Genomic DNA, 11,502 nt, shown 5'->3' on the forward strand with positions numbered 1-11,502 from the left:
GTCCCTTAACAACAGAATCTCGCCAAGTTCTAACGCAATGCGTCTATGAGCACTTTTAAGACATGCAAATGTAGAAGACAGTGACACTTCCATAGATCAATTCCTAAGGCACTTTAGAGAACTTCTCTACAGACACTAGGATTATTGAGAACAGGAATCTATGTAAAATAAAAAAAATAGCACCAGCGGGACTGCCTGTAACATTGTATTCAATTCCTTTTTTGTAATTAAAAGCATACACAGCTGTTTAGTCTTGGGAACCATCTTTCAGTAATTAATTTGGGATGGAATGAAATAAAGTTGCCTGCCAACTCCATCCCAAAAGGTCTTATGCATTAACAATCAAATAAAAAAGAGACATTCATCTACTGGTTAGAGCTACAGTATGTATGTTTTATGTCCTCGAAGGCATATCATAATGTAACTGGCACGCAATCCCAAAGGCTTATGTACTGTAAACATGACACATTCAGCTGCCTGGGCAGAATCTCAAAAAAGAAGAAGAAAATCCTACTTTAGTTTCATAGCAAGCCTTGCCCTTTAACAAGTCAGAAGTTCAAAACAATTCAGTCAGGGATTGGGCCTCCAAGATGCCAGTCAAAACCCCAAACTAAAACAAAAGTGTTGGGTGTGGGAGGGGAAAGGGGTGGTTTATTTTCGAATCTCTGGCGAGCACTTTGCATTTGTAGCTTTGCGCACAGACTAAAAATGGACTGGATCCAAACCAATAGCTGAAACACTGAGCTGTTTGTTGATAAAAGTGCAACATTTTCCAAAAAGAAACTTTCCAATTACATGGCATTGATTCTCTGTTAGGGGATGCACCAAATTTGTTTCATTTGATGCGCGTTGTTTGACACCAACATTTCCCACCTGAAAAGCTGCCCAATTTGGGCGCTGTCATGTCTCCGCCATCATAGATTTCCAGGGAATCCCAGTTGTGCTCAAGGGCGAAGCTAATGACTTGGATCTAAAATCAAAATTACAACACATCAGAACATGTTGCATACAAAAATGTTCCTAATTAACTTTAGCAATAAGCTAGTGTCTTCACTGACATGCTCAAACATCTTCATTTGTTCACTGATAAACAACATCACAAATTAAAGTTAAAATAAAATCAGTGACTCTTAATCTTGCAATGAACAACCTTAAATATCACACACAATTATTTAGCTTGCATTGATATTGAAGTAATAATAATTTCTCTCTACAGTAGTTTCCAGTTAAAGGCTGTCATTTTTGTCAGCGTGGTTTACTGCATTAGATGAGTTCACAACCAACCATCATTTTGTTCTTCTCTTTGTTCTTTTTGTCATTTTTCTTTGAACTTGCCTGGATTCCAGCTCCTTCGGTGACGACAATCTTCCACACACAGTTCAGGCTGTTCCCATAGGGTTCTGGAAACCCAGGAGACAGGATGGTGCCTCTTCTCTCAGTCAGGTTCCTACTGCATGGGACTAGGGAGCAGAGCGGGGTGCGGATGAGTGGGGGGTGGGGGGAGAGATTGGAGTCATACTGTGCTTGGCACACACAAATCCCCTTTTTCTGTTCTTATTAAAGACAAGCAGTGGCTAATAGAGGTGTGTTGGTGTGCACTTCTGGTTTCTGTTGTAAAAAAGACAGCAGCATGTGTGCTTCCCACGGTGACCTGGGATAAGTGCTGAATCACTATTGGGTTACTTGCAGGATCCTAATAAATGTTTTCCGCCATTCTGATCTGCTTGTGTCTTATAAAGCTGCTGGAACACGTTAGCATGCTAATATGTCTACTAAGGATGGGCTCAGAAACCACACCAAATAAAAGGTCCTATCTCATAAATAGACACAACACTATTTCACTGTCAGATCATTTGCAGTGCTATTTCTATATACCTACTTCACCAACTTTACACATCAGAGCCTGTTTGAGGCTGTATCAGCAACACTAGGAGCCTGTTTTATGGAAATATAAGACTTACCTATGCAGGTCGGTATGGTGTCATTCCACTGTGCAAGTGCATTGGGAACAGCATGGCACTTGATAGCTTTGGAGCCTTCAAGAAGGTAGCCTGGGCTGCATTCAAAACGGACAATGGACCCGGCTGAAAACTCTGAACCAATCCTCCTCCCATATCTCGGCTCTGGTACGGAGCTGCACTGCGTGTCACTGGTCCGTGGCACAGCTGAAGAGGTTACAGTGCGGAAGATAAGATGGTGTCACTTCCCATAGACAGGTTACGTGAATACAGGCAACAGTCTTAGCTTCATATGGTTGCTTGTATCATGCACCTTTGTATATTGCTGCTAATATCGTTATTTCTGAAATATGTATTTGTATGTAGTTGTAGTAGAAGCAGCAGAAGCAACATTTAAGTCCTACTTCAATGTGACACAAATACATTTCCAGCCACTACAAGAATGTGCATCATCTTGTCTTGGCTTAGAATTCATGACTGGGTTCTGTGCTCCTCGGAAATTGGATTGTATTCCGTGCTTTGACTGTGCTTGTGGTCTGCCTTGAGCTGATGTTTCCAGATGTGCAGAGGTATATGTGTGTGTGTGTGTGTGTGTGTGTGTGTGTGTGTGGGGGGGGGGGGGCACTCTGCATCATCACTTACATGCCGCCATGTGCCAAATTAACTGTCCTAACTGTCAAGAACTATTTTTCATGCAATGCCCATCCACCCCCACCACCATCCTCTCTCAGCCCAACAAAATGCATCCCCGCGTTCAGCACTGTACACTGTAAAACTGCAGAGATAAAAAGCGACACAGTGAGCATGCTAGGCCGCTGCTGTGAAATTTCCCCATGAAAGATTTCTAATAGATCATCCATTTTTATAAGGCAGCTGACACAGAGAGTTTTAAAAGCACATGTAATTCGCACAGTTCATTTATTGCATCTTTAAAGACAAGGAGAGAGAGAGAGAAAAAAGGAGGGTTTGTGGTGGGGCAGGGGGGTCCTTGATGTGTCTTGAGGTGGGGGCCGCTATCTGGGCTGAGGGAAAGTTATTTAAATGGCGCAGAAATGAAATCGAAATGGCTTGTCGACAAAGAGGCTCCCAGCAAAGCGAATGGGTGAGTGTGGGAAGCGGGCAGGGGATGTGTTGATGGTTTAGCCTCTAAAAGCATCCAAAAGCACTGAATGTCATCTCATCTCATGTAGAAGTCAGGTCCCCTGTGCCCTCAACTCTCCAGTTGGCAATGGTGGTATTACATCACATGACGTAAAAAAAAAAACATTAATTGTTTATTGACACTAGAGTGTTCAAAGAGCCTGACATTAACCACTCATACTGAAAGGAATCCTTAGAGGCAATCTTAGAGTAGAGGTCTGCTCAAACTCCCAAAAGGCATTGGCGATAATGCCTCCCTAAGCAAAGGAAGATCATCCTGTTAATTATAAGGGTAAGGCTATTTGCACCCCTGGTACAATTAGCAGTGTATGCTATTCGTACCCTGGTACAATAAGAAGTGAATTCTATTCGTACCCCGGTGCACACAGCAATGTGTCCTATTAGTACCCCGTCTGGTACAAATATCAATGTATGCTATTCGTACCCCGGTGCACACAGCAATGTGTTCTATTAGTACCTCGTCTGGTACAAATATCAATGTATGCTATTCGTACCCCGGTGCACACCGCAATGTGTTCTATTAGTACCTCGTCTGGTACAAATATCAGTGTATGCTATTTGCACCCCTGTGCATTTAATCTGGCATATTGATCACACAATGTAATAATATTTTTTTTTTTTTTAAAACAAGCAACATGTTTTTGTTGTTGTTACATAACAGAGTGTGAATAGCTCAGCTGTGTAATAGACACTCTGAATAAGGTATGCTGTTTGCATCAATGTACAGTTAGAAGTGGATGCTATTCGTACCCAGGTGTTTATAGTACTGCATGCTATTTACACCCTGGTGCATGAACTAGCTAATTGTTGCAATCAAAACTTCCGTTTGAGAACCGATTTCTTGTTCAAATTGCGCGCCTTCTCTCCAGAGACGTTGGTACACATGCACACTCACTCCCCCAAAATGCATCACACGGAAATCGAACCCCGGTCTCCCACGTGCCAGCCCTTGCCTGTGACCACTGCACTATCTGCTTCGACAAGAAGTTGAGGTTTGCAGGTAAACTTATAGTTTATAGGCCTGAACGTCATATTCACGAAATTTCTGTTAGCTAATAAACTGACGGTTGTATGTGTTCACTGAACAAATATTATGAAAATAAAACACAACTTTTCCATCTCAACTTTAATTTGAACAGATATTAGTGCTGAAACCGTTCAGAATTCTTCACTTTCTGCTGACGGAAAAACGAATGTCGGCCATGTTTTTTGGGCACGCGAGCAACATGTTTTTGTTGTTATGTAACAGGGTGTGAATAGCCCAGTTGTGTGGCCAAGGCTATTCGTACCAGGGGTACGAATAGACACTCCGTAATTATAATGCTGATAAAAAATCCTGAGGGAAGGGAATGGGGATAGCTCTCTTCTTTGACTGGGATGACATCTTCCTAATTGGAAAGCAATGGAAACAATAATGTTGACTCGGGCTGATGGTATGTAATTATTGGTGGTGTGTGTACACCTACCTTGGTAAACAAAGTGGAAGCCTCTCGCTGATGGACCATTCTTTGCATTGAATCTCAACATGATCTGGTTCGAGGTGGCCAATGGCAAGGTCTCACCTGTAAGGGAAGAAAAAAAAGGTATTCAATGTGATTACATAAATCACATAGCATCCTTTCTGGCATGGCTCTAAACATACATTGACCACCGTCAAGGAAATCACTTCCGCACATGATAAATGTGTTAACAATAAAATGAACTCGAGGCAAGGTGAAGTCTGTATCCTTGCCATTTAAACCTTGGAATATTGGATTTACACGGATACTGGTCTATCAGCGTTCACACAACTCAAAACGCACAACCACCCAGCCATTTGCTGTTTACTTTCATAAATGTTCCAGAAATTTAAGTATTGCTTTCTGATACTTTTATAATAACACGCACATTTCCAGCATATAACAAACATTAACATATTCTGAATGACAAACTACTGAATATTAATGATGCCATAACTAACATTTTACTAACTAATATTTCAGCATACGTAGCACAATATGACAATCGTTAAGGGAATTTTCACAGAGATGGACATTACTGCTCCTGGCCCATACTGTGACGGGGGGGAGAGTAGGCTCCGATGTCAGATAGAACTTTAGAAATACTAACATTAGATAACCTGATTCTGCCAGATGGATGCTTCGCATTTACTCCGCAAGTGGAAAACTGAAGCTCGCGAGATCAGGATGGTCTCACAAGGTTAAACATTAGATGCAACTCCTTAACATGGAGGTTATGCATAATGAGCGGTCCAGTGAAATACTGTAGGTTTTCTACTCTACCAATCTAGATGGGCTGAAAGATTTGCACCATGACTGTGAATTTACAACGCAAGCAAAACACAGGTGTGAATGAAAGGTAAAATAATCAATTCACTTTCTCCATCTTTGATGTGATGTAACAATGTGTTTAATGATGTTGGATTGACAATTGGCTTGACTGAAATACATACAGTACATGATGACAGCATATATTGCCACAATGGCAAAAATAACACAGTAATTGCAACTTGTCTAGAGGATATAGTGAAGAAGTACCCCTTGACATATCTGTGCGATGCAAAAACACAATGATGTGGTGTCAAAACTGTGAATATCCAGCTCTTCTGCGGATCTTGAAATGGTAGAACTGGGGTTAGTATTTGCCTTTGTACCACCTTTCATAGTATATGGTAATATGAATGTGAAATCAGTAAAGGGCTGTACCAGAAATTATTTTCTCCCTCTGGGACTAGAATTTTAAGTCCTACAGAGTTGAAAAGCCCAAAGCACATTCTTGCTAGAGCGAGGACTTGCTGACAAAGGCTAAGGAGAATGAACATTTTTATATGTTAAAGAATATTTATGCATTCATTCTTGGACGCAATGCTCTTTTGAAATTGCCTCTATTCACACACACACCAACACACACACACACACACACACACACACACACACACACAGTCTCCTCTCTAGATTTATTCATTGAGATAGGGGGCTTCCATTTTAGTGTTCTGGATGAAAAGCTCAAGCTTTTCTGTATGACCCCACCACTGTTTAACTGCCCGTATTTAATTCGCTTTACAAATGACTGCAATGGCCATATGTGCTTGCGCTTACACTTTCCAACAGATTTGTGCATTTCAAAGCGAGCCCCTGTGCAACAAACAATGACGGGGGCATAAAGCTATTACTTACCCGTATGAGAACCTGCCAGTGAGCTGAGGAGCCGAGCATTCTGATTGGCCCCATCAAACAGCTCAACTGAGTCATTCATGGCCGTCTGAAAATAGGCAAATTGCCCAAACACCACTGAGGGGAGAAAAAGGGAATGAATAAAGTTTGTTACAATCACACACATACAGGCACACACACACATGCGGGTACACACATACTGTATGTATATACGCACACACGCATATAGAGAGAAACTCCCTACATTACTTCCTGAAGCTACTTCTTTTGGTTTGATAACTGTATTTGTGCAATCCCAATCATTTTTTAATGTCATGAAATGTTTATGAACAAGTACTGGGAAACATTTTTCAGCGGCTCAGAGAGGGAAAGAGCGAGAGAGTGAGTCAAAGCCAGTGATTTTGAATCTTAAATAATAAATTGCACATTTTCTCTTGTTCCAGTTGTGCTGTATTGATTCTGTCACTGTGCGGTTGTTGCGGGAGGGAAAAAGGCTACTTCAGAGAGGAATGCACTGCTTAGTTCCCTGTCCACAGGGTGACCAACACATCATCCAACAGCAGCCACTGAAACAAATTCACCCCGTTTCCGCATCTCACGTATTAGTATTTCAGTATTCACAAATCTGGCATTTGTAACCTCTTGTCTGTGGATGTGACCTTGGTGCCAATTAAAGCCATTTCAGGTGCCAGAGGAGACGTAATTAACGCACAGAGAGGGACATACCATTAAGGACCCTTTTGAATGTGTCACTGTTTCAAATGAGACACAGCTAAAAGGACGAGACCAGAGTATGGGTCAAACGAAACCCTGAACCGACTCCATTATCACGCTAATTGGATGTTGGTCCACACCTTGCACAGGACATGCAGCAAACATGGCTGGGTTAACCTCTGGAAAGACTCTGATACCTCATGGAAACTACAGTTGGCTGAGTGTCTTGAAGCTTTGGGACGATTACGTCCCAAAACGATCATAAAGGCACAGTACACCATTGTTACAACACTGACTAATACGGTCTATTGACCAACTACATCACAAAGCAAGCTAGCTATCTTTTATCAGAGCCAGTCAATCTGTTGACCTTCAGACTGTTTTCATCAAAAACACCCAACCGTTGCTTCAAATGCGAGCCTTATACTTGTATGTGAAGTCTATGTATGTGTTCTGATGTCATATCATGAAAAAAGCAATGATGGAATTTAGCTTATTCCAGCTTACCGAACTCTCCTGACACAGTGATGTAGTAGGAGCAGGTCTGCCCAGTGGTGTAGTTGTGGGGATAGTTTGGAGACAAGACCACACCATCAGATCCATTGTAATGACCCCCACAAGGGGCTGGAAAAACAAACAAACAAACAAACAAACAAACAAACAAACAAAAACATAATATCTTGTTTAAAGAACCCACAAGATTCACATAACACGGGTAAATTGACACACAGGTACTGTATACATTCGTAACATGACAACTTCATTGAACGGAGCATCTACAGCATGTGAATTGACTGCAGACCCTTATAACACATGGTGGTGATTACTGTATGTACATGTAGCACTGGTTAGTCAGTCAGCAACGTGTCAACAACGTTAGGCCATATTAGATTCTATAATGAACCTAACTGATCTATCACAAAGAAGTAGTTTGGAGAAAAAATGCAGTTTAATTATTTGTAAATAGTTGCAACTATTTATGTCTGATTGCATGGGTGTCATGTATGAGTCTTCATCACAACAATGTCTGAGCAGTGGGGTATACTACGAAGCTCGATTAGTGGGTTAGCGAGGTATGTTGCACTCAAAGCCAGGGTATGCTGTGACACGAAAGTGGCTCTATCACCATGGTGTCTTATGCTGTCAACCAAACCTGGTTGGGAGGAGGTATCAGCTAAGACTTTCGGGTTAGATCAGCACAACAAAACACGACACACATGGACAAAGGCCCTTAAACTAAAGCACTAAGCGCAGCTTTCTAACCCCTCCTTTGACAATGGCGTCACCTTTTGTGGGTATCCCCTTGACATCGGAGCCCGCATCGTACAGGGGTCCCTTTCGGAGACAGAGGGTCTTTTGGGACAGATCCGATTCCTTGGGATGCCTGACAATATTATTTTGTTTCTGTTTCATTTGTAGGTGGATTTTTAAACCGCTCTAGATCGATCCATTTTGTAAAGTGAGTAAAATGACGCGATAAACGCCATTTTTCTGGGAACACGCACTGAAACTAAAGAGGAAAACCTGGCTTGACAAATGTACTCGTAAGTGAGCTTTGTGGTACCATTTACAGTAACTCTGATTGCAAGTTTCATATTTGTCGATCCAGGTTATTCAAAGAAAGCCTGGGTATGTTCAGTGTGCTTTGTAGTATACCCCACAGGTCAGACATCAGATGCATACAAAATATACATTACAGATACATACATACAAAAACAAAAAAACATTTTGCTGTAGCTTTCTCCAAATAAAACATTCCCATTTGCAATTTTTGTTGTACATGAAACAGTGTAAGAGCCGCCCTAATGATATGTTTTTCATTTCACATCTAGAGGCCTGTGGTGGCACTAAAGAACCCACCCCCCTGGTGTTAGGCAGACAAGCAAAAGACAGTGGTGCTAAACAGACTAGTAAAAGCAAAAGACAGTGTTGGCCAAAGTATTGTCTTAAAATGGTATATTCATTAACATTGCATGAGCATTAGTAGTCTGTAGCTGTGTCTGAAACACAGGTCTGCACTTACGCCCTTTACAAAAAACTTTTTTTGTTATGGTTGGTTACTCTGGAATACACCAAAACACTCATGATGCATTAATTTGGGTCTGATTGAAGGATCCACCCATTACATCTGTTCTCCTTCAGTGACAAAATCCATGAAAATCAACGTGCTACAGTATGGGTAAAGTGCACTTCAAATTGTTTAAAAACAGCCTGAACTAATGTCAATTCATGCCTTTCTAAACCAACTGAGACTGCTCCTTTTTGGAGTCCTCTCTGAACACCATGCAACTTAGCGGCTTCTTCAAATGGCCATTTTTCGTGCTATTTATCCAGCACATAACTCATAAAAATAACCATCCTTGAAAGAAATTACATATTGATCCAAATATGTACACTGGTCTACGGCACATGAAAAAACTGACAGGAGCGGTGCACCTAAACCAAGCCCCACAGCACTGTTTCTTTATTATACAGCTCAGCACGGCAAAGCACAGTGAGAAAGTGAGAGAGATAGACAGTCAGAGAAAGAGAGAGAGAGAGACAGAGAGAAAGACAGAGAAAGGAGACACAGGTACCTGGACTTCGATGAAAAAGAGTGCAGTGAATGAGGACAGTCTATGAAGGAGAGACAGCGGCTAATTGTGTCCAGCATACAAATTCTGCAGTTGGGGGTAGATGTCAGTGGAATCACAGAGAGTCACAGAAAGTAGCAGCATCTGGATAGAGAGGGCAGCTGCAGCTGGCCCAGACTTGGCCCGTGGTCTAGCCAAGTGACCAAGACGCATGGAGCAGAGGAACAACTATCCTAAACCCCCAAATCAGAAAAAGTTGGGATGTGTAAAATGCATATAAAAACAGAATGTGATAGTATCTCGTAAACCTATATTTAGCAGCAAAAAGGACATAGACAACATATCAGATGTTGAAAATGAAAATTTGGACTATTTCATGGAAAATATATGTTCCTTTTGAATTTGATGCCAGCAATAAGTTTCAAAAAAAGTTGGGACAGGGAATGTTTACCACTGTGCTGCTTCACCTCTTCCTCTTCCTTTAACAAAATTCTGTTAACATTTAGGAACTAAGGAGACCAGTTTCTAGAGTTTTGAGTAGAGATGAACGATATATCGGCGGCTGATATATTATTGGCCGATAAGTGAAAAAATGAAAATATTATTATCGGTCCGATAACAGAATTCTGGCCGATACTTGCGCTGATATTTTTTAAAGTCCTAATTTAGGCCTACGTAAGGTCCGTCTGGCTACACTGAGCTACTTGAGCTTGGTTGGCTATACTTTTTCCTCAATATAATGTCAGCGGTGTGAATGTATTTCACCACTCTAACAAAATCTGTGGATATGCTCATTTGGGAATCTGTGCATCTCAAAATCCTCTCGTGAATGATCCGCCATTTAACCTTACCAGAGCGGAGCTCAGCCCTATCTAGAGTCGTCTTGTGCTGATGTGTTTGCACTTTACCGCGCTGGTCGGGGAAACAAATAAACAAACTCGTTAGTGGGACGAGTACATAAGTAGGCCTAGTTCTAAGTTGTGTTTTAGTATTATATTTGCATTACTTTAGCTTGGGTTTTGTAGTATTACCTAGAAAAATGCTAACCATTCCTGCTTCAGTTCCAGACAGGTCATCATAATAAGTTATTAAAACCTTCGGGGCTAACCCCTTTCATTTCTGCTGCAGCAGGTTGTGCGCAACAGAGTAGACGGACATAAGATACAGTCTGAGGAGTTGCAGCTTTATTCAGTTACCCGCAGTTGAAACTAAACCTAAGTTTCCTATGTTGACTGCTGTACTATTGAGGACTATTATGAGTTCTGTCCATCATTTGGTGGTAGGTAAAATTACTGCAATAAAATTATGTTTATTACATGCTTTCTCCAAATCACTTTTCAAGAGTAATATTATCGGTTATCGTATCGGTCACAACAAACCAATAAAAATATCGTTATCGACCCTAAAATTCCATATCGGTGCATCTCTAGTTTTGAGAATTAAATGCTCAATAGTACGAGGTATTCTTAGTCATGTTTTTCATTCCATGATGCACCTGATTTGACAGGTCTGGACTGCAGACAGGCCATTTTAGCACCTGGACTCTTCCTCTATGGAGAAATACTGTTTAAATATGTGCAGAATTCATTTTGGCATTGTTTTCCTGAAATATTCAAGTTATTCCCTGAAAAAGACTTTGCCTGGATGGCAATATATGTTGCTCAAACCCTGTATACATCATTCAGAATTGATTGTGCTTTGCCAGATGTGCAAAATGCCCATGCTGTAGCCACTAATGCACCTCCACACCGTCATAGATGTTGGGTTTTCGAACTGAGCACTAAAACAAGTTGGATAGGTTGGATACTTGGATAGGCCCTCTCAACTTTACCCCAGATGAGTCCATGATTTCCAAAAAGAATGGCACATTTTGATTGGTCTAACCACAAGACCTTTTTCCACGTTACCACAGTCCATTTTAAA

The 11,502-nt window shown here is 41.2% G+C and overlaps 1 protein-coding gene across 1 annotated transcript in view; it reads right to left on the bottom strand.

The window, feature by feature from the left end:
• Positions 1-11,502, bottom strand: part of LOC143123746 (CUB and sushi domain-containing protein 1-like) — a 314,279-nt gene that overhangs the window by 45,795 nt on the left and 256,982 nt on the right. Inside the window, exons 31-36 of the mRNA XM_076285039.1 lie at positions 7,514-7,630; positions 6,296-6,409; positions 4,586-4,681; positions 1,962-2,165; positions 1,336-1,460; positions 874-970 (exon numbers count right to left, since the gene is read on the bottom strand). Of these exons, the coding sequence (XP_076141154.1) occupies positions 874-970; positions 1,336-1,460; positions 1,962-2,165; positions 4,586-4,681; positions 6,296-6,409; positions 7,514-7,630 (753 nt within the window). The remainder of the gene's footprint in view (positions 1-873; positions 971-1,335; positions 1,461-1,961; positions 2,166-4,585; positions 4,682-6,295; positions 6,410-7,513; positions 7,631-11,502) is intronic.

Source organism: Alosa pseudoharengus, unplaced genomic scaffold (genome assembly GCF_046254945.1).
Source record: "Alosa pseudoharengus isolate Yale_2024_CS ecotype anadromous, Long Island Sound unplaced genomic scaffold, YU_APseudo_1.1 YU_APseudo_1.1_scf_15, whole genome shotgun sequence".
NCBI lineage: Eukaryota > Metazoa > Chordata > Actinopteri > Clupeiformes > Clupeidae > Alosa > Alosa pseudoharengus.